The 21,401-nt window shown below is 26.9% G+C and overlaps 1 protein-coding gene across 1 annotated transcript in view; it reads left to right on the forward strand.

The window, feature by feature from the left end:
- The window catches only part of SLO2 (slowpoke 2), a 198,300-nt gene that overhangs the window by 169,239 nt on the left and 7,660 nt on the right, over positions 1 to 21,401 (forward strand). The window contains exons 7-26 of the mRNA XM_089218918.1: positions 6,540 to 6,614; positions 6,684 to 6,767; positions 7,298 to 7,392; positions 7,458 to 7,641; positions 7,842 to 8,006; positions 9,168 to 9,368; positions 9,427 to 9,644; positions 9,774 to 9,923; positions 10,001 to 10,209; positions 10,301 to 10,459; positions 10,515 to 10,665; positions 13,587 to 13,655; positions 13,813 to 13,918; positions 14,744 to 14,988; positions 16,854 to 16,988; positions 17,252 to 17,363; positions 18,327 to 18,512; positions 18,836 to 18,967; positions 19,114 to 19,149; positions 19,259 to 19,333. Coding sequence (XP_089075044.1) covers positions 6,540 to 6,614; positions 6,684 to 6,767; positions 7,298 to 7,392; positions 7,458 to 7,641; positions 7,842 to 8,006; positions 9,168 to 9,368; positions 9,427 to 9,644; positions 9,774 to 9,923; positions 10,001 to 10,209; positions 10,301 to 10,459; positions 10,515 to 10,665; positions 13,587 to 13,655; positions 13,813 to 13,918; positions 14,744 to 14,988; positions 16,854 to 16,988; positions 17,252 to 17,363; positions 18,327 to 18,512; positions 18,836 to 18,967; positions 19,114 to 19,149; positions 19,259 to 19,333 — 2,787 coding nt within the window. The remainder of the gene's footprint in view (positions 1 to 6,539; positions 6,615 to 6,683; positions 6,768 to 7,297; positions 7,393 to 7,457; positions 7,642 to 7,841; positions 8,007 to 9,167; positions 9,369 to 9,426; positions 9,645 to 9,773; positions 9,924 to 10,000; positions 10,210 to 10,300; positions 10,460 to 10,514; positions 10,666 to 13,586; positions 13,656 to 13,812; positions 13,919 to 14,743; positions 14,989 to 16,853; positions 16,989 to 17,251; positions 17,364 to 18,326; positions 18,513 to 18,835; positions 18,968 to 19,113; positions 19,150 to 19,258; positions 19,334 to 21,401) is intronic.

Raw genomic sequence — 21,401 nt, forward strand, 5'->3', positions numbered from 1 at the left:
CACTTATAATTATCACGAATCGAAAAAAAGCTGTTAGTAAGTATAATTTTTGTGAAGAAAACGGTTTTAACGTGGTCGGGGATGACCCGTTAAATATAAGATATTCAAGGAAGAAATTAGTTCTTTTGAATATATTTTCACCGTAGCTCGGGAGCATGAATGGTATTAGGATTTTAATATTACAAATAAATAACGATTGATCTAAATTATTATTAATATAAACAATTAATTCCTTATGACTTGCGATTTACAATTACAAAGTTACCAAAAATATGGGATTGTACGGACTTCAGGCGAGTGTGGTGGTAATCGCGGAGAATTGTCTTTCTCTTACATAATATATATATTGGATGGAGCCTTACAGTAATAAAATATGTAAGTGGCACCTAAACCAGAGAAGCTTAATATATTATAGTCAGCGCATAATATACTTCTTGTGCATAATATTATGATGTTTATAAAATACACATAGATAATGATGTAACATACGTTACAACAGAAAAAATATATTTTACATGGATAATTTTTTTCGAAACTTCGCAAACTTTATTTATATCACGTCAAAAATGAAAATTTCAGTTTTTTAATTTTATTCTAAAATTAATTTATTATAACTATATGCAATAAAAACAATCGTACTTATTATTTCAGTAAACTTTTTTTCTTTTTTTTTTATTGGGTCAAAGGCTTCAACATCACAAGTCATTAGCCTAAGATAATTATAAGGTAATAATTTTATGAGAAGACATTATGTTAGTCATAGAAAGGGGAATATAAAATATATAATGTACAATTTTTTTTATTACATTAATTTTGCTAAACCTATGTTTGTGAAGAAATTGTATATATTTTTGAAGTTCTCTTCTCCAAGTAAACTTTTTCTATCTTATTTTACCTTAAGTTTAAATATGCAGTTTATTTATATATATATATAGAGAGAGACGCACACACATACTCACACAAATACAATGAGCCTACATTTTAAGAAATAAAAACCAAAATGTGCACAAACATGCATTAAACATTTTTGAATTTGAAATCCATACCATCATCGTAAAAAATTCATCTTGATTCAGGTTTCATCTGTTTACTTTCTGAAAAAAATACAAATGTTCTAGTGACGATCACTAAAAATAACAAAATATATCTTACTATACCGCATCAATCATCTTATTTTGCAGGAATCACATTAACTCCTAGGTAGTTTATAATATGCTAAAAATGACTATGTAAAATACTTGTTTGGTATACATATTATATCAAATATATTTTGGTTCTCACTACCGATCAGACAGTAATTCTGGTATTAAATCACGTAAGTATCTACTTCGCTCGTATCACTGAATTAAAAACAACTTGGATCAAAAAACTAATTACCATAATCCGTATTATAATACGTATTATAATATTACGTATAACGTATTTCTTATACCGGATGAATCATTTAATGTAGGATATTCATTATTCAAATAAAAGTATTAATGCTTTTGAAAATATTTTTATAAATGGTTTCAAGTCATTACAAAACAAATTTGTGTTTTTAATCCTTGAAATTTTTAAATTTTTTTTAATAATAACATACAATTTTAATTTATCTTTAAAAGCAGAATATTTATTTTGATAAATAAAAATTCAAATTTAGGATCAGTAATAGTTTCTAAGTAGGTATTTAAAGTTCAGAAAAGCGGAGTAATGGACCAACATTTTACCGTGTAACCACGTAACACTCCATTCCACTCATCCGAATTTTAAATACTTATAAAGTTATCTCATAAACTACTGGTCCTAAATCCAATTTTTATGCATCGAAACACATAGTAAAATATTCTGATTCGGAATATTAAATTATGTATTTTGTCATTCAAAAAAGTGGATAATATTTTATTTATCAGAATTTAACTCTATACTATAAACAAATTGTTTTCAAAAGAAAAATTATATCCATTACTAAATATTTACTTATATTTAAGACTTTCTTGAATTGTAATTCAAGAAAGTAAATTTTTGAAACTATTTATAAATATTTCTATAAGTCTAGTCATAATAAACAGTTAAAACCACTAGAATATGATTATACAGCTATACCTTAACTTTCGAGTCGTTACAATCGTTACATTTTAACGATTAACATGTATAATTTATTGACTTATTTTAATGAAATTATATTACTGATTATATTTATAGACTGTTTTACAATTAAGTTTGATTTATTTTTCTTAATACAATTCGATGGACTAATAATGATAACCAACTTATTTTATGCGCATACTAAATTACTAGCACACATATAAGCCACCTCAGAACCACACCAAAACCATAAACACAATTATTGATTTATGAAAAAAAAGTAGGAATGGCAAATGTATTAGTTTAAAAATCAGTGTTTTATAATAACATTGTAAAAGTACAAGTGAGAACTTTTGTTTCCATTTATTTACCCCCGCACAATAATATTCATTGAAAAATTATTATGATTAATGGTGTCAACAAAATCTTGTTTTACACAAAGCATATTGTAGATATTACATAATATTATTATAAATCAGGAAACACATATATATATATATATATATATATATATATATATATTCAAATATAAACTCCCCATTTTTGGAGTTATGTAAATCTATGTTAATTTCAACACATCCAAAAATTAAAAATTAAATAGAACAATTATTATTTATTTCGAATAACTACTAGACTATATTTTATACCGGTAAAATAATTACTTGAAATTTTCTTGGCAAAGTTCTACAGTTCCAAAAAAAAAGTGTCAATAATAATAAATAAAAATCAACATGCTATATAGAAAAACCAATAAATTCCTTTCTCTCTGTACTCAGAATCTATACACTGCTTAAAAACAAAACTAAAACGAAATTTTCCATTAAAAATGAATACCAATGCTAACACTGTATCATTTTCGGCATTTCATGTATAAGTAAACATGGTTTTATATTTATGAAATGCACTATGGGAGAATCAATACTCCGGAGTCATCAGCACGCGGCCACTTCAAATGCATATAGTTGTTTGATACTTTTCTACTGTTTGAGATTCAATTATACTGTTAAACTACAAGTTTAAACAGGTACGTCGTATACACAACATTAAACTGTAGGTGTACAATTGGATCAATACTCGATGGTAGAAATGCATATTTTAGATAATCTCCCGTGATGAAAATATAAATTGATTAGTTTCAACCGACGCATGAACAAATTATTTTGGTCGTATGAAAATAGGCATGAAATAATTTTGGATTGTATTCAGGCTATATACATTAATATGGTTAGGGAGTTACATATTAAATATTATTTTTTGCGAACAATTTATTTGCAATTTCATTCTGTTTTCAAAAAATAACCATAAATATTTTGTGTACTTACTAGTTATCATTAGCTATTAGCATCATTATCAATAGGTACATCCGTTCAATGTATTCGTTAATATACTATTCGACGTGGATATTATCAGCATTGTGCATTCAATAAATTACAATGAGTCATTGAAAAATATATAGAAATTATTAAATATTTTTTTCAATAATTTGCAGTGTGATTAGTCAAGTTTTTGTACACACCATAACATATATTAACATAAATTTAAGTTATTATATTGACATTTTTATTTAATTGTAATGTTTATCTTATAATGATTTATTTGAGTACCTATAAATTAAGATACAACTAGCTTTTTTTCTCTATAATTTGTTAAAACTAAATGTGGATGAAATTTCAAAAAAGCTTATAAAATTACTAAAATTAAATTTCTTAATTTTGTCTATGGTCACGTCACAATAATGTATTTATCCTGTCTACACAATACGCCATACAATCGTATTCATAAAAATAATAATTTATCTACCTTTGGGATCGACTTCAGCTGTTGCTTCATTGACCTCAACGTTTAATAGTATAGTTGTACGTATTATAATTTTATTATGATTATTCGATGGTTTATTATGGCATTGTAAAAAAATTCTGCTTTAAACTCTGATTTTAATCGTACTTGTATATGGCAATTAACTTAATTAATTTTAATTAAGTGAGCTTCAATTAAAATCTGTTTTAAAGGCAGTAATTTTAAATTACTTTCAAGTTTAAAATAATAGGAGGTTACTGGCTTTACTTCAATGTAAGACTAGTAACAACACTGCTTACTCTACTACTCTAAAAATAAATATTTTATGATTGTATGAGACTTTTTATTTATTGTCATTTATCTGACATATTAAAAAAGTAGTTTAGTATCTAATTTCTTCAATGAAATAATATAAAAATGCTTATTTTATTATCATACAAGCAAGATACAATACAATATTACATTTATTACATTAAAAAGTAGTAAAATATGTTATATCTTTACGTCCTCAATATTAAAACAGTTTTTTGATATGTGTCTTTTAACTCTAATGTTTATATGAAATATACAAAGTTTGTTTATGTGTGCTTTGTATAGTGTATGTATATATTTTACAATATTTTTTCTGTATTTGATGAAAATAAAAGTTCTTGATTAATTTTTCACTACAATTAATCAAATTTAGAATGTTGAACTGAAGATCTACACAATAAACACAAATTTAAATTTATGTCTATTTATGAGTGTAAATCATATATTTTTTGTGGAGCGTGTTTCTTTTGTAGTATTTTATTCTTAAAATGTCTTCGAATGATATATTTGAGTTATATAATATGTGGTGTATCAAAAACAAAATATTATTAATATTAATGTTTTTCTTCTTCCGTTATGAAGAAGCTATTATTTTATTTACATATTGTATTCTGTTAACTGTATATGTTGACATTTAACCTCTACAGTAAACCCTACTCTATATTTTTCAACTGGAACAATATTGTTTTAAGTGTTATGAGTCTTTGGAAATATACACGTCATGTAAATTAGCTTAACATTCAAAATTGAATAATTTATTGTTGTTATTTAAAAGATTTAATATATAATTGTATATTTTTTATCTAAAATAAATTAATTTCATGCAGATTTTCAACAATATGTATATAATTCAGCAGTTACCTATAAAAAGCTATAACGCTATAAGACTAAACGTTCATAATATCCTTTTGTTGCTTTCTTCTAAGCTTTCATATTTACATAAATCAGAATTTTCAATTTCACAAGTTAAGTATCATCGTGAAAAATTACCATTGAATAATCAAAAAATTATAAATTTAAGTATAAAAATTATTGTTCTTAAGCTTTGGATTTAAAAAAAAAAAACGCTAGTTTATAAATATAGTAAGTTAAATACTTGGAAAATTACTTAAACATAAAAGTTTCAAAAACTTTAATTTCTTCAAAAGAATTTAAATTGCAAAGATTGACTTTGAAAATGAGTGCAACACGCTAAGCACACAGAAAGATATAATCTTGTAAGTCTATAAGATTGCTATAAAGAAAAAGAAATGTATAACAATATTAATTCGTATTACTCGAATTATTTATCTACTTCAAACATATCTTCATTACTCTATCTCCTTTGAATAGGTAGGTAGAGTTAATTAAAAATAATAATATTTTGTTTCTTATATTATTATATTTCTTTTCAACTATATTTAACTTATACATTGCATATTATACCTATATACTTGAGCAAGTATGAAAACGCTCTCTTTCGTAAATCGGTTTCTATCAAAATTCAAACAATGATCCGTTAATATTTTTCAAACGAAAATACTATTAAATATTCTCAACAGAGAGCATTTTTATGTTTAAAACAAAAAAAAGACGGAAAATGCAGAAGGGTAGAGTAAGAAAGTGGCAGGTAATCCGCGAAAAGTGGCTTGATTCTACTCATTTAGAATGCCAGCCAGGCGTCATACGTATTATTCAGATGGTCTTGAAGACCCGAGACGGTCGTTCGTAGTAGACTACTATTAACGGCAATTTGCGTAACTCGACTATGGTGCGTGCAGAGTAGGTTATAGGTACTTATGTGTGAATTGAGTATCAGCCGTTAATATTTCACATTGACTTGCCTATAGTATAGAGAATAAATTAATTTGGTACTTACGGGTGTGCCTACAGTGTACACATGCAAAAAAAAGTGATATCATAATAAATAATTTATGATAGTAATTTATTTAAATAATCAGTATTTATAGAACAAAGTCTTGACCTATATTTTTGGTTCATAACACATCGATATTGATTATTTTTGTTACTATGAAGACAATATTCAAACGTTGATGGAATAATAACTAGCTAGTCAAATAAAAAGGTGCGATTAAAATATGCCTTTTATTTTAGTATACATATAAAAATGACTAAAACTTGATATTTTTACTTTTACACATTTAACTACAAAATAAATATACTCAGGCAGTAGAGACTGATATTCAATGATGTACGATTTTCTCATATTATAAGTCAAATAATATGTATTGAACATGAAAACGTATTATTATATTTATTACAAGCCCGAATGCTTTTAATTAAAAACAATACCAAATACTTTATTAAAATTTATTAAAATGCGTACTAACTTTAAATTCATAAATGTTTTTTTTTCATTTCAGGGAAATGTAATGCAACAACTATTATCATTCCACTTCCTGTTAGAGTTGATCACAACTGTACCCTTTATTTTCACAGTCAGTATTTATTATTTATTTATGTAACGACAGATCAATCAATAACGCTACTGTTATGTTATGTTACAGATTTTCCAACCAACATTGATCAATCTTTTCATACCAGTGTTTCTAAACTGTTGGTTGGCAAAAAAATCTTTAGAAAATATGTTTGTTAGTGAATATTAAAATTTATCGTTAAGAGGATGCTACATAACCATTTTTTTCTCCATGTTATAATTGCATAACATACCAAATTTACGATCAGCAGATCAAGTTTAGCTCAGTTTGTTTAAAATTTAGAGTGGGTTGACCTCTTATAAAAATGAATGGTAACATTATTATAGAGGACTCCTCATAGACTTTTTATAATATTTTTTTTAAAGGGGTTTTTTTTTAAGATAGTTCAATTTTGTAGCAAGTTATACGTAGGTATATAAAAAACGTAAATTAAAAATGCTCACAACTCAATTAAAAACTAAGTCATTGTAAAAAGCCCACATACAAACACAGATAATGTTCTTACCATCAAGTTTCATAATAGATCAATTTACTCTAATTTTTACTAATCTAATGGAATTAAACGTGATCTGCTAAGTGTAAATTTGTTATATTACGCACTTGTAAGATGGAGACAACAAATATGTGTGTAGTGTCCTCTTAATTATGTTCTTAGCATTTTGGTTTTACAAATTATGTTTCAGAACGATCTTCATCGTGCTATGCAAAAATCTCAATCAGCACTGTCCCAGCAGTTAATGATACTTTCAGCCACGCTTCTCTGTTTAGTATTTACTAGGTGAGTTTCGAGTTATAATTACAGACCAGAGAACAGTCACTTATGATTATGTCGATTATGTACAGTGTATGTGGTATACAACATTTCCAAAGAGCTGGACATCGACATCTGAGCCTCTTCCAGGCTACTTATTATGTGGTGGTCACATTTTCTACGGTCGGATACGGTGACTTCGTGCCAGACATTTGGCCTTCCCAACTCTATATGGTTGTTATGATATGCATAGCACTTATTGTTCTTCCAACACAAGTAAAATTTTATCACATCCTGTCAATTCCACTTTTATGTCGAGTTGCATGAACAATCACTAAATATTAACGAATCAACAGCTGATAGATCCTTAAACACGATTTAGTGGCTAGTAATTATTTATGCAGCTTGGCATTAATGTTCCAATAAATGTATTTATAATTAATATTATATATTGGGTTTATTTTTTTAAATAACAGTTCGAACAGTTAGCGTTCACATGGATGGAAAGACAGAAACTCGGTGGTTCATATTCATCTCATAGAGCGCATTCTGAAAAACATGTAGTCGTCTGTAGTACAACTCTTCAAGCTGACACAATTATGGATTTTCTTAATGAATTTTACGCACATCCATTACTTCAAGTTGGTGTATAGTCATAATACTAATCAGCTCTAGTTTTAATTAAAAATCCATAAAAACAACTAGTTTGTATGTATTTTATAATAGCATTATACCTATATATTAACTAAATTTCTAAAGTTTTAAGCTTTAAAGTAGGAAATTTAATTTGTTGAACTACTAAATTATAATGAGAAGTAATACCTACTACCACAGTGAAAGTTAAATTAAATAAAATTCTAAATAATTATACATTTTAATACATTTTCCTATGAACAGTAATTACTGTCCAATTAAAGCTAAAACTAAATGATTTGTGTGGCTTGGTGAGGCACGGTCGTACGCTCAATCTGAGGAAACTCACTGAGCGTGTGTACCGCCGCAGTTGCTAGCTTCCGGATATATTTATATAAATTCGATTTAAAAATGCGCATTATTTACAGAGATTAATTAGTAGAGCTATGATTTTTTTTTTTTTACATTTATGCATATAATAGAACGATACATATTATTACATTTTTATATAAATCATAATGCAAGTACCTTCTAATAATATCTATTTACGCTTCCTTGATTATTTATTTTAAGATTTAAATGATTGGCGTTAAAATACAATCAGAATTAGTTTAGCCAAAAATAATTTTTTCAGCATAATATTAATTTCATCAAATTCAATAACATGCACTATTGCATATTTATGGAACATTTGTGAACGTTGCAAATGTATTCTATGATTAATGTTTAGTCCAATGTATGCACTACAAAATTAAATACATTTTGGTTTGTTGATCTAGTTTAAATTAAATATTAACAATATTAACTAGGTACGATAAAATTTTATGAATGAAAGTTAGCTGACAAAAATTAATTAAAAGCACTATTACTTTGATATTTGAAGAAAAAAAACGTGGTTTAAATTTAAAAAATAAAATGTATCTAGTTACCTTATTCAACGTAAAAACTAAATATATATGTACAAATTTGTGTAACAAGCAATGGTTTCATAGATTTTAATCCTGTAAGTATTAGGTCTTACAATCGTAGCAAGTAATTAAATAGGGAATCCTATAAGGTCTGTGTCTAAAAAAAAAAAATGGTGAAAAAAATGTTAGTGACTAATTGTATTGTAACATTTTATATTAGTTATTTAATATAAATTTAATAATTATAATTATTATTATCAGGACTATTTTGTGGTCTTGTTATCGCCAATGGAACTTGACACTACAATGAGAATGATTCTCCAAGTACCGATTTGGGCACAAAGAGTAATTTATATTCAAGGGTCGTGTTTGAAAGATGGAGATCTGTCCAGAGCTAGAATGAGTGACGCTAAAGCTTGTTTCGTTTTGGCTGCTAGAAATTATGCTGACAAAACTGCTGCAGTAAATATTATTTTATTTATTTATTAAAAATACAATAACTCGTGATATTTATTAAAAGGACGAACACACAATCCTACGTTCGTGGGCGGTCAAAGACTATGCTCCAACTGTTCCCCAATATGTTCAAATATTTCGACCAGAAAATAAATTACACGTGAAATTTGCGGAGTTTGTTGTATGCGAAGACGAGCTTAAATATGCTCTTCTTGCTAATAACTGCACATGCCCTGGAGCATCAACACTAGTAACACTTCTACTACATACAAGTAGAGGACAGTAAGTATTATTTTTACAATAGAAAAAATTATTTTTAGTAATCCAATGCTATTTCCGGCGGGTAACCAATATTGGTTTCACTATTAGTCGTGCTAACTGCTAAGTATTATTTGTATAACTTGTGTGCAGGGAAGGCCAGACTTCGCCTGAGGAATGGCATAGGCTGTATGGTAGATGTTCAGGAAATGAAATCTACCACATACTTTTAGGAGATAGTAGATTTTTTGGTGAATACGAAGGCAAAAGTTTTACATATGCAAGTTTTCATTCACATCGAAAGTAAATTACCACAGTTAACATTAAATGTGATTTAAATATTTTAAACAGAAATTAAAATGAACAAACTTCAATCTTAGGTTTGGTGTATCATTAGTGGGCGTACGGCCGGCCGATTTACCAGAATTTTATGAAGATACAATACTTTTAAATCCTGGGCCTAGGCACATAATGAAGAAATCCGATATATGTTATTACATTAGCGTTAATAAGGAAGAAAATTCATCGTTTGTGGTTTCAAATAATGGTTCTGCGCCTTCTAAACATCTTGATAATATGTTAAATAATGGTGAGTTGATATTATTTACATCTTACCAGTGCTAGTTTACGTACAATCCATAAAATATAATATCATAATTCAAAATATATTGCACCTCCAGATAAGCCCACTGAAGTTCAAAAAACTATTAGAGAAAGTTATACGTTCCAAAACAAACAAACAGAAGAACCGACAATCGTAGGTAATCATTTGAATATTCCAAAGCCAATGGATATGAACCCGAATTTATTGAGTCCTGAAGTACTAGGTCAAAGAAGAGGTGATGCCGATTAGCTAAATTTATAGAGGAAAAAATCAAACTACTTTGTGTTTAGGTAGTCGCCGTCCAAGTATATTACCAGTTGCTGAAAATATAACGGGTTCATCATTAAACATATCTGTACCTCCTCCAGAAGAAGATGGAGACGAAAGCGAAGATGAGCTTGAAGACGAAGTCCCGTGGAGATCACCGAGTGAAAAAATAGCGTAAGGATATACAAAATAAAATCATATGTACATTGAAAATGTATGATATATTATATCATTTTCATGCATTTTGATTTTGTGTGATTGTTAGTATGGGCTGTATCCTTGCTTGAGGGTGATTACTGATTTGAATAATATAACTGACCAGATATTGATCAAAGTCTTGAAATTGTTACTATAACATATAATCGTTATATTGAATATTTTTTTATTTGTAGTTTTGATTGGTTCGAAAAATTGTAACATAACAAGCTGATTCACACAATCAAAAATAAAATTTCAAAAGTAGTTTAGTATAGAAGTTTATAATTTAGTAGAAAATGTAAACGTTATCTCAGTAAATACGTTTAATAAATCCTTGTATAAGGTAAATAAAGTTTGATGATCCCATTGAAATAATATAGTAAAAATTCCTTATCTTTATTTTTTTCAGCTGAAAAAATAAAGTGTCCCCAGTGTATAAAAAATATAGGGGTTGAAAAAATCTAGAAGAAAATATTTATATGTTTCTTATTATACTTGTAAAACAAATATTTTAAAATACTTTCTTTTTTTTTTATTCAATCTGTTTCAAAAAAGAACAATAAGAACAGCTATGATAATAGATAGTAAAAAAAATAAAAATAGATAGATATAACAGAGCGTAGAAGCCGCCCAGTAGAGGAACTACAATATAAAAAAAAAACATAAATATTAAGATTGAATTAGTTTGTCAGTAGGTTTCTAAACCACTGTCCACTAGTACTTTAACCGTTTAGGAGGGTTTCCAGGAATAGTCAAAGAAGAGACATCATGCATGAATGAGTTTCAGTGGTTTAAGAGGTGGTTGTGGAATCTTTTTAGTGTGTTATAATCACGTCTACAATAAAGAGTGTGGAGAGGTCGTGATGGAATGTGTGATTGAAAACGTAATAATGTGCTTTAGTTATTTGTCTTAGAGTTTTGGATTGACAGGTTTGCATTCTTTTGATGTTAGTATGTTTTGCTGACCCCCAGAGCTGTATCCCATAGAGTCTATGGCATAGACCCATAATGGTTTTAGTAGCATTTTGTTTATAAGGAACTTGTTGTTCAGTTGCGTGTATTCAAAGGTCAGTAGGTGTCGCAGGTGGCGGCTACGATCATTCAGCTTTAAACGTTTGGAATGTATGTGAGGAGTCCATGTGAGCCAGCAGTCTAGGGTTAGGATATTTGACGTTTTGAGAGTAGGATAAAGGTTGATTATAGAGGAATTGTGGTGGACAGTCTCTGGGGCGTAGTGTGAAGGTAGAGTGGAGTGATTTCGGTAGGTTTAATTTCAGGCCCCATTCTGTGTACCATGAGGCTAGTAGGTCAAGATAGGTTTGAATAAAAGAGACGGTTATGTCTGGTTATTAAAATAGATACTTTGAAGCAAAAAAAAAGGAAAAACCCATAAGTTACTTACAAATTTAAACATACATAAAATTGTACATGGTATTATTAATTTGAATCACTACATAAAATTTCTTGGCAGTATACAGATATGGATATTTCTAAAATTTTGAAAAATGTTTGTATGCAAATTTGTAAATTTATGCCAAACATATTATCAAACTTATACTATCATATATAACATAAATTAAAGTTCTTAAAAGCGAAATAATAATGTATATGATGTACTAAATTTGCCCTGCTTTTAGATTATTCTTATCATACATTTTTACTAAAAATAAGTGTTATCATAATATATTAAAGAAAAAGAGCATTCGTTTGAAATTTTTTTAAACATTACTTAACTTAAGAATAAAAACGCAAAAATAACTAAGAAAAAAAGGTAACATTTAAAACATCGTATGGAAATATACTAAAATAACGACAAAAACTAGTTATTATCCGTTGGTGTAACATAATATACAAAGCATAAAAGGCGTTAATATTTATTAGTTTTACATATATTTTCAACATTGCCTAATTGCTATGCCAGTCTTTATTAAAAATGTTTACTAAATTTAATTTTTGACAAAAATATCAACTTTGACACTTTGACAGTAACACAATAATCTTATACATAGATATTGTGAAATAGTACACACCACGTTTTTTAAATAATATTATATGACATAGGATATTCAACAACAATTTTTTTAGTCTATAATATAAAGTGGTCATTTTTTTAAACACATTTTTTTTGAATTAATTATTTCATAATATACCAATAACAAACATCTACGCAATAGAATTTGTATGGTGGGACGTATAACACATATATATGTGTTATATGTATAAGTGGATGCATTATGCACTAATTTGAAAATTATTATATTCTATTATAGGTTTTTTACAGTATAATATAATAAAATATACTATATTTTCCTATACCTATTATAATATTACTCATAAATGTCGGACGTTTGTAAATGACAATTTTATTATTTAAGTATAAGATTAACCTTAACATACTAAAGACATACGACAACAATTCTTTAATAATGATTACTCTTTTTCTCTATATAAACACGTCGCAAAAATAAATTAAATATACCAAAGAAACAACATAACTTAATTAAACGTAATGGTATGATTTAAACATTTTATTTTTATTAAATATAATACTACATGACTTATTCCCATATTTGATTGAAAAATGTTAATCAAAGCTTTTTTGAACTTATTTAATTTTTTAGTATACTTTTTATCGCTTATGAAATGTAGTCAAGCTCCAAGTACTCGCAACATATTTGTGTGACATTAACACTTAAAAAAATAAATATGTCGGTAGATACATAAGTTGGTACTACCTTTATAAAGTTCAAAAGGAATATTTAAAAAAAAAAACTAATATCCTGCATCATTTTTTTATAATATATTTTAGTCAGATAAAATCTTTGACTTAGTAATATTTTGCATGTCGATTTCGTTTGTACATTGTTTTTTTTTTCGCATGTTTATTAAAAACTCAGATTCCGCGTTACAGCGGATGGTGAGGAAGACGTTTACACACAGCCTGTTTGGCATGCTGAGTGGACCAGGCAAGTGTTTATGCAACGTAATGCTATTCTGTTAACTATAAACTTAGACAACCTTCCCAAAGCATCATAAATGTAAAACGTGTTATATTTAGTTAAACTTTTTTTAATCTAATTTTTAATTTTTACTATTTTAATTTTTTTTTTTTTGCTTATATAGGATAGTCAAAGGATTCCCACCAGTGTCACCGTACATAGGTGTCAGTCCCACATTGTGTTATTTATTAAAAGAAAAAAAACCACTGTGTTGTCTACAGCTCGCTCAGGTAAATATTATTTTTCTATGACACATTACCTATGTCTGCCATTTTGTTATTTAATGTATAAGTTAAGATTTTTCATATAAGTAAAGTATTATGCCTCAGTATATTATCACACTAGCCTAGTAATTATAAAGTTTTATTAAAAATCAAATTTTGTTTAAAACATATTAAGCATACTATGTTATTCCAAAATACAACAGTTGTGATTTTAGTAGGTCCAAAATGATAAAAATTAATGGCAATGATAATACAATATTATCAAATATTACCCCCTCTTTATTTTTATTAAAGCTCTGTGCAATTTTTTTATAAAATATGAACTATCTTACACTATGCTGATATAAAAAAAATGTATTATTATTTTCAATGCTTAATACATCAAGTTTCATAAATCAAATTAAGATAATTTGTCAGCTGCAAATTCTGAAACTAATATTTTATTAGATATAACAGTGAACAGTGAACTTAATTTTTATTAAATAATTAGTTTCCGATTCTCTGAATTATAATTATAAAATTTCTTAAACTGAAACATATTATTATTAAATTATTTTACCAATCATAAAACAAGGTCTAAAAATAAAATTGAATACTGGGAATATACTTTTATGTACTATAATAATTTTAATTATTTATTAATTTATTTATTTATCTCTTGGTTTGAAATTTTATATTCTACATCATAAAAAGAAAGAACTTAAAACTTGCATAAAATTATAAGATGGTATATCAACAATTAGTTTACCAGTCACTTATATTATATATACTCTATACACAATAATTATCGAACGAAAATCAATAAACTTAATACAATTTTAATAATAACAGGTATGTGAGCATTGTGCTTACCGAAACGCCAATGACTACAATTGGCAAAATAAAACCATAATTTTAGCTGCCGATTACGCATCCAATGGAATTTACAATTTTATCATACCACTGAGGGCACACTTTCATCCAAAAACGTCATTAAATCCGATCATCATACTATTAGAACGACGTCCAGATATTGCATTTCTAGACGCAATTTCTTACTTTCCACTTGTTTATTGGATGTTGGGATCCATAGATTGGTAAGACTGTTAAACAATAACTAGCATAGAATGAAAAAAAAAATGTCTTAAATATTTATAAATATTTTAAACTTGAATGTAAGCGGACATTCAAACATACGTAAAGCGTATCGGCTGAGTTAAAAATATAAAATAAAATACTAAGCGGGCTGCGTAAAAACACCCTTTTGAAAAAATGTTTAAAAAAATTTGTCGTTGAATCTTGAAAAAGTATTCATTATTAAAATGTATACCAAATTTATCTTTTTTCCAACACAGCTGTGACACAAATTAAAAGTGTAAATTTTTTTTCCATTCTTTATGTGTATTTACTATTTTCATTTAATTGTCCAATAATTCTGATGTCCAAGCGTCGCAAAATAAAGAGTTGAGTGCAGCGTATTTTACATTCCTGATATGTAGTGTATTAATGTACATGACCTCTTTGCTTATACTGTAAATCGTGTCATAAATCAGATAAACTAATATTATATACCGCGTGAAAATAAATAAAATATATAAGTAATATAATATATATATATGAGAAACACACATGGTGTAATATTTATTATAATATTATATAGTAATATGTATGTATACATTTTTTAGTTCTGGAAAAAATGATTTCAACAAAACTTATTATTATAATATATATTATGTTTGCCATGTCTGATACTGACAGGATATTCAATATACGCGAATAATCGGACAGCTTGATGAATTATTGATAAACAAACATACTATTATAGCTTATAGGTACCTACCTAGTACCTATATTATGTTATAATATATTAGGTGCCTGGATGTATTATACAGGATAAAAAAAAAAGTATCTTAAAACGTTTATGAATGCTTTAGGTAGCTAAATTTAAAATAACTATGATTCAATAAAAATAAATCGTATAAAAGTGTTATTCAAACATATAATTTATGTATTACATTGACGAATATTGATAGATATGGTATGGATATTACAGGATATTTGAAGACAAGACCGGACAATAATTTTTCAAAAGAAAGAAAAAATATTAAATCAAATAAATAACTATCACAAAATTTAATTACAAAATATGGGATTATAATAATATAATATCCACTTATACAAGGACATTATATCATAATTTTTTAATTTAAATACTAAATACTAATAACTACCGTTATCAATATTTGACAAACATGAGGTGAAGAATCTTTTTTTTTAATCAAGCACAAATATTTGGTGATTAGTATCACGAATGTAAACCCCTAAAAAATTTAAGCTTTTAAATTTAATAGATTCGAGGATTAAATGGATATTTTATAAAATATAGTCTGAACAAGTTTCTTGTATTTTCATATTGATCGAAAACATTTATCAATTTAACATTATTTTAGTACCCTCCCAATTTTTATCGAACCAAAATACCATAAATGAAATAATATTATTTATCATTGTATATTCGCTTAAGTTATTACTATTATTATCTACCCGTTAACATAAGTAAACGTAAAATCATAAAAATAGCCCATCAATCATGTAATATCATATTTATTTGATTGAATATGAAGCAACACGTAGCATCGCATAACTTTGTTTAACTTAATTTAGTGAAGCAACTTGTAATTTTTTTATATAATTTAATAAAAATGGTAAAATCAATTTAAAAGGCTTAGAAAAATACATATATTGTGAAGTGTTGTTAAACGTATACATACGTTTTAAACTACAGTTATTATAATATGTCAGACATTTTCAAAAAATGCGAGAATTAATGTTTCAGATTGATGAAACATAGAACAGTCTATAATTAAATTATACTAACTTGTACTGTTTACATATAATTTAACGTGTTATTCTGCAGCATATTTATACCAGTTATTTCTAGTTACAATAATATAATTTTCAGTTTGGATGATCTCTTGAGGGCTGGAATATTATTAGCAGAAAACGTAGTAGTTGTAAATAAAGAACTATCAAATTCCGCTGAAGAAGAAACATTAGCAGACTGTAATACCATTGTAGCAGTCCAAACAATGTTTAAGTAAGTATTTTCCCTTTTGGAAAACATTAATATTTCAAAGTAATTTCTTAGGAATACTATAGAAACTTGTTCCATCTATATCAGATTGTTTTTGATCGTTCAATAATATATGTATATTGTATATTATACATATCCAGTTAAGAAATTTACTATCAAAAACTTTGTTATTATTGAATAAATAAATTTGCCACAATCTTGAGGAATATAGGTTTACCTAAATATATCTAACATATATATAATTTCATTATTTTCAAAAAATATAGGTTCTTTCCTAACATTCGTAGTATAACTGAGTTATCACAGTCATCCAACATGAGATTCATGCAATTTAGAGCACAAGACACTTATGCGTTGCACTTATCAAAGATGGAAAAAGTAAGTACGATTTTCTTAAAACCAGTACCCTAATTTTTTCAGAGTCTAGATTAAATTAAAAACAATAAAATTCCGATCACTTTGTCACAAGTCGACAATACATATACGTATAATACTATAATATATTATAAGTGTAAAAAAGGGCATGGGATGTAAATATGCAATTGATACACATTACAAACTTCAAATACTAAAAATGAGGCCACACATCAATTATATCAAAATATTCAAATATTTTTAGTATTTATTACATTATTTATAACAAACATTAGTTATTAATATTTAAAATGTTAACCATTATCAATTGAGCATTGTCCGAGTTCATATAACAACATATTATGTTTATTATGCGAACAATACTATACTCACCCGAATTAATATATGACTGATTATAACATAATTATTTTAATAATAAATATTATGTGTCTACATGAACTAAGCACTTAAACATTTTTGCTTGTCTAAATATTTTCACACACAACTTTCTGTAAAGGGTAAACACGTTTTATTTTATGTCTATGATTACTATAATACATTATATAAGGCGGATCAAATAATCGGTTCAAGTATTAAAATAATACATTTGAAAGCAATAATTGTAAGAAATTGCATTTTAAAATAATATTATTCTGAACGAACCTCCGTCGATTAAAGCCTTTAAACGTCTTTTTATTTATTTAAAGAAACAAAAATTATTAAATCAATAAGCATTTTATAAATATAGGTAACTTACCCTATAATAACCTATTTAACGTAATAATATATTTGGCCTAAAAATTTAAGTTCGAACGCTCCGAATTTAAATGTTTTAAATTTATATTTACTTACTTATAAATACGCATAGTTTCTATTTTTACGTTTCACATAGTTATGCATATAACTAAGTATAATATTCGAAGTTATTGTAGGTAATAATAGTATAACAACATTTGTTGATTGATGTTTTTTTTTCTCCAAATTTAGCATGAAAAAGAAAGAGGATCACACATTTCGTACATGTTCCGACTGCCATTTGCGGCTGGTTCCGTATTCAGTGCCAGCATGTTAGATACATTGTTATACCAAGCATTCGTAAAAGATTATGTCATCACTTTTGTAAGATTACTGTTGGGCGTAGATCAGGCTCCTGGTTCTGGTTTTCTGACTTCGGTGAGTACCCATTGCATTATAAAAAAGTGCTCTGAATTTAATTTTTATAAGTATTCTAAAGCCTTAATAATTATTGATTTAAAATACGAAAAATTAATGAATTAAATAAACATAACAATTTATAACAATTTACGATTTAGAAATATTATATATGTAAAAAACACAAAATCTGATAACTTATTTAATTCATAAATTATGTGATTTGTATGTTGTATACTCGTACTTGTATAATATTTTAATTCCAATTGAAGTTACTTATAATAATGTGGCATTGACGAACCATGTATACAACAATAATATAACCATCGACGATGTTTGCATAGATGAAAATTACAAAAGAAGATATGTGGATACGAACTTACGGTCGTCTTTACCAAAAGCTTTGTTCTACTACTTGTGAGATTCCTTTAGGGATTTATAGAACTCAAGACTTATCAAACATAGAATCACCACCGGTATGTTTTATTTACTCAATTAATGCTAGTAGATTTTTCAATAATTTGTTTGATCTATAAACTAATTTCTTCACTGAATGCCAACCAATGTACACGTTGAGACTATCAACTTTCTAATTACCAGTTTATTCTTCTGTAACTTACAGGATGCATGTGGTACAGACTGCGATAAAATATCTGAGGTATGCATCTATAACTAACATCTATCAATCATTATGTATATTTATTTCACTAATGCTTTGTACTCTCACTTGGTCCTAAACTCGCTGGCTTATTATTTCCTAATCATAGGGTTCGGATCACGAAGCTTACATGCCCATTCCGACTAACTGTCTGCCTAATTGCCACAGGAATCAAAATTCTGTAGTGAGTACTTAGATAAATAGTTATAAATAATGATAAATTATCAACGTTTTATTTAACAAGATATATAATATTAACATAAACTCGGGAACATTCAACTCGTAATGACTTGGTATAAAGAATTAACTATATTAATGTACTAACCTCCTCATGTAAATTTATTTTAACTGAGTATTAACGTACTAAAAAGCTTATTTAATTAAAAAACAAAACTTCACATTTTCTTTACATCAATTTTTAACAAATATAAGTTTTAATTACCTTTGAAAAAGTACTTGAGATGTAAAGGGGTTCATATTTTTTTTTTTTTTTTTTTTTATTAAAAGAAACTTTGTAAACAATTAGCTTCGACAATTATGATTATAAATATTACATATGAAAGCAAGATTAACAACAAAAATAATATTACAGATAAATTAAATTTTTAAACCAGTCTGGTTGAAGAAGGATAAAAGTGAGGTAATAATTGGTACATTTGGTGAAGAGAGAATGGATTGAATGTCGAGTTTGATATTAAAGGAGTGAATTAGGGTGAAGAGGGTATTGCGTTGGGGAACCAGAGAGGGACAGTGAAAAAGTATGTGTGAGATATCACAAATCATGGGATCGTGAACGTGGAACATACATAAAGGAGAGTCATTGAGAGAAAGTTTATAAGAGTGAGAAGGTAGTAAGGTGTGTCCAAATCTTAGACGTGAAAAAGAGGTAATTATTTTACGATTTAATTTGAGGTTGTGAAACCAAGGATGAGAGGGGATAGATGGTGAGATATTTTTGTACCAAGAGGCATAATTGGGGGCTAGATTGTTCCATTGGTTGCGCCATAAATTATAAATATGGTATTTTAATAAGGGACAAAAATCGGTCCAGGGAATTAGAGTTGGAGAAGGACAGCAGAACGAGGAGGTGGATTTTGCAATGGAGTCCGCTATTTCATTTCCTTTTATACCAGAATGGCCGGGCACCCAAAAGAATTCAACTATAAAATCTGAAAGGGGTTCATAAAATTAACAAATTGAAAAGGCAGCTCAAATTTTATTATCTAAGAATTAATTTAAATATTATTTTCTATCATAATCTCAAATTCTAAAAGTACAATATTTTGAAAATATAAAATGATACATGAAAAAATAATACTGGTGTTTGATTTACATAATATATATTTCTATGTTATATCGTTCAATTATAAAATAAAATTTCAAAATATATTTATATATTTATTATGTAGACCAAAATAAATATTCTAATCTTTTTGATAAGGCCGTCAGATCCGTTTGACCAGTGTAACACAACATCATAATTATAACTCAAAAGTTAATTTAAATATATGAAACATAAAAATATATTTCGTTAGTCTTACGATGGTGGGAAACGTAGTACAGTTTTATATGCTTAATATATACCTAGTATTGTAATATTAATTAGGATTATATTTCACATAATGTTGAATGTTATAGGTAGATTTTGAAAGCCACTATCTTGAATGTTGAAAAAAAATGTAATAATGCATGTCATACAATTATTTAAAAGCATATTGTTAGAATTGCTTGAGTCATATCATATCATAACAAATATTATACCTATCTATCTTCATACCAAATTAAATACGATTGCACAATATAATTATTCCATATATTTACAATAATATATTATATGTACTTGAAATTTTATCTCAAATGTGCTTTATGTATACGGTTGTGCTAAAATGTTATAAATCTTAGTCTGATAATAAGTAGATTCTATTACAACAGTTTTTATAAACTAGTACTTAGATAGAATATTTAATTGACAAAATAGAAGTATTTAAATTTAAAAATAAACTGTAAAATTACTTTAAAATTGTACATCTTTTTTTTAGTTATTTGTTTATTAACTGCGTGTTAATATTGATAAGTTTACATTCAAATTATAGAGTGAAAATAATTAATAGTCAATTGATACCGATTGAGCAGACAATTTCTAACGTTAAATTAAAATTAAACCCTTTTTTTCACTCATATTTATAAAACTCTATTATTTTTAAGCACAGATTTAAATTGTACAAAAGTGAAAGTGACACTCAGACATTTTA

Source organism: Diuraphis noxia, unplaced genomic scaffold (assembly GCF_037042655.1).
Source record: "Diuraphis noxia isolate RWA-SAM2 unplaced genomic scaffold, SU_Dnox_SAM2 contig0002, whole genome shotgun sequence".
NCBI classification, from domain to species: Eukaryota; Metazoa; Arthropoda; class Insecta; order Hemiptera; family Aphididae; genus Diuraphis; species Diuraphis noxia.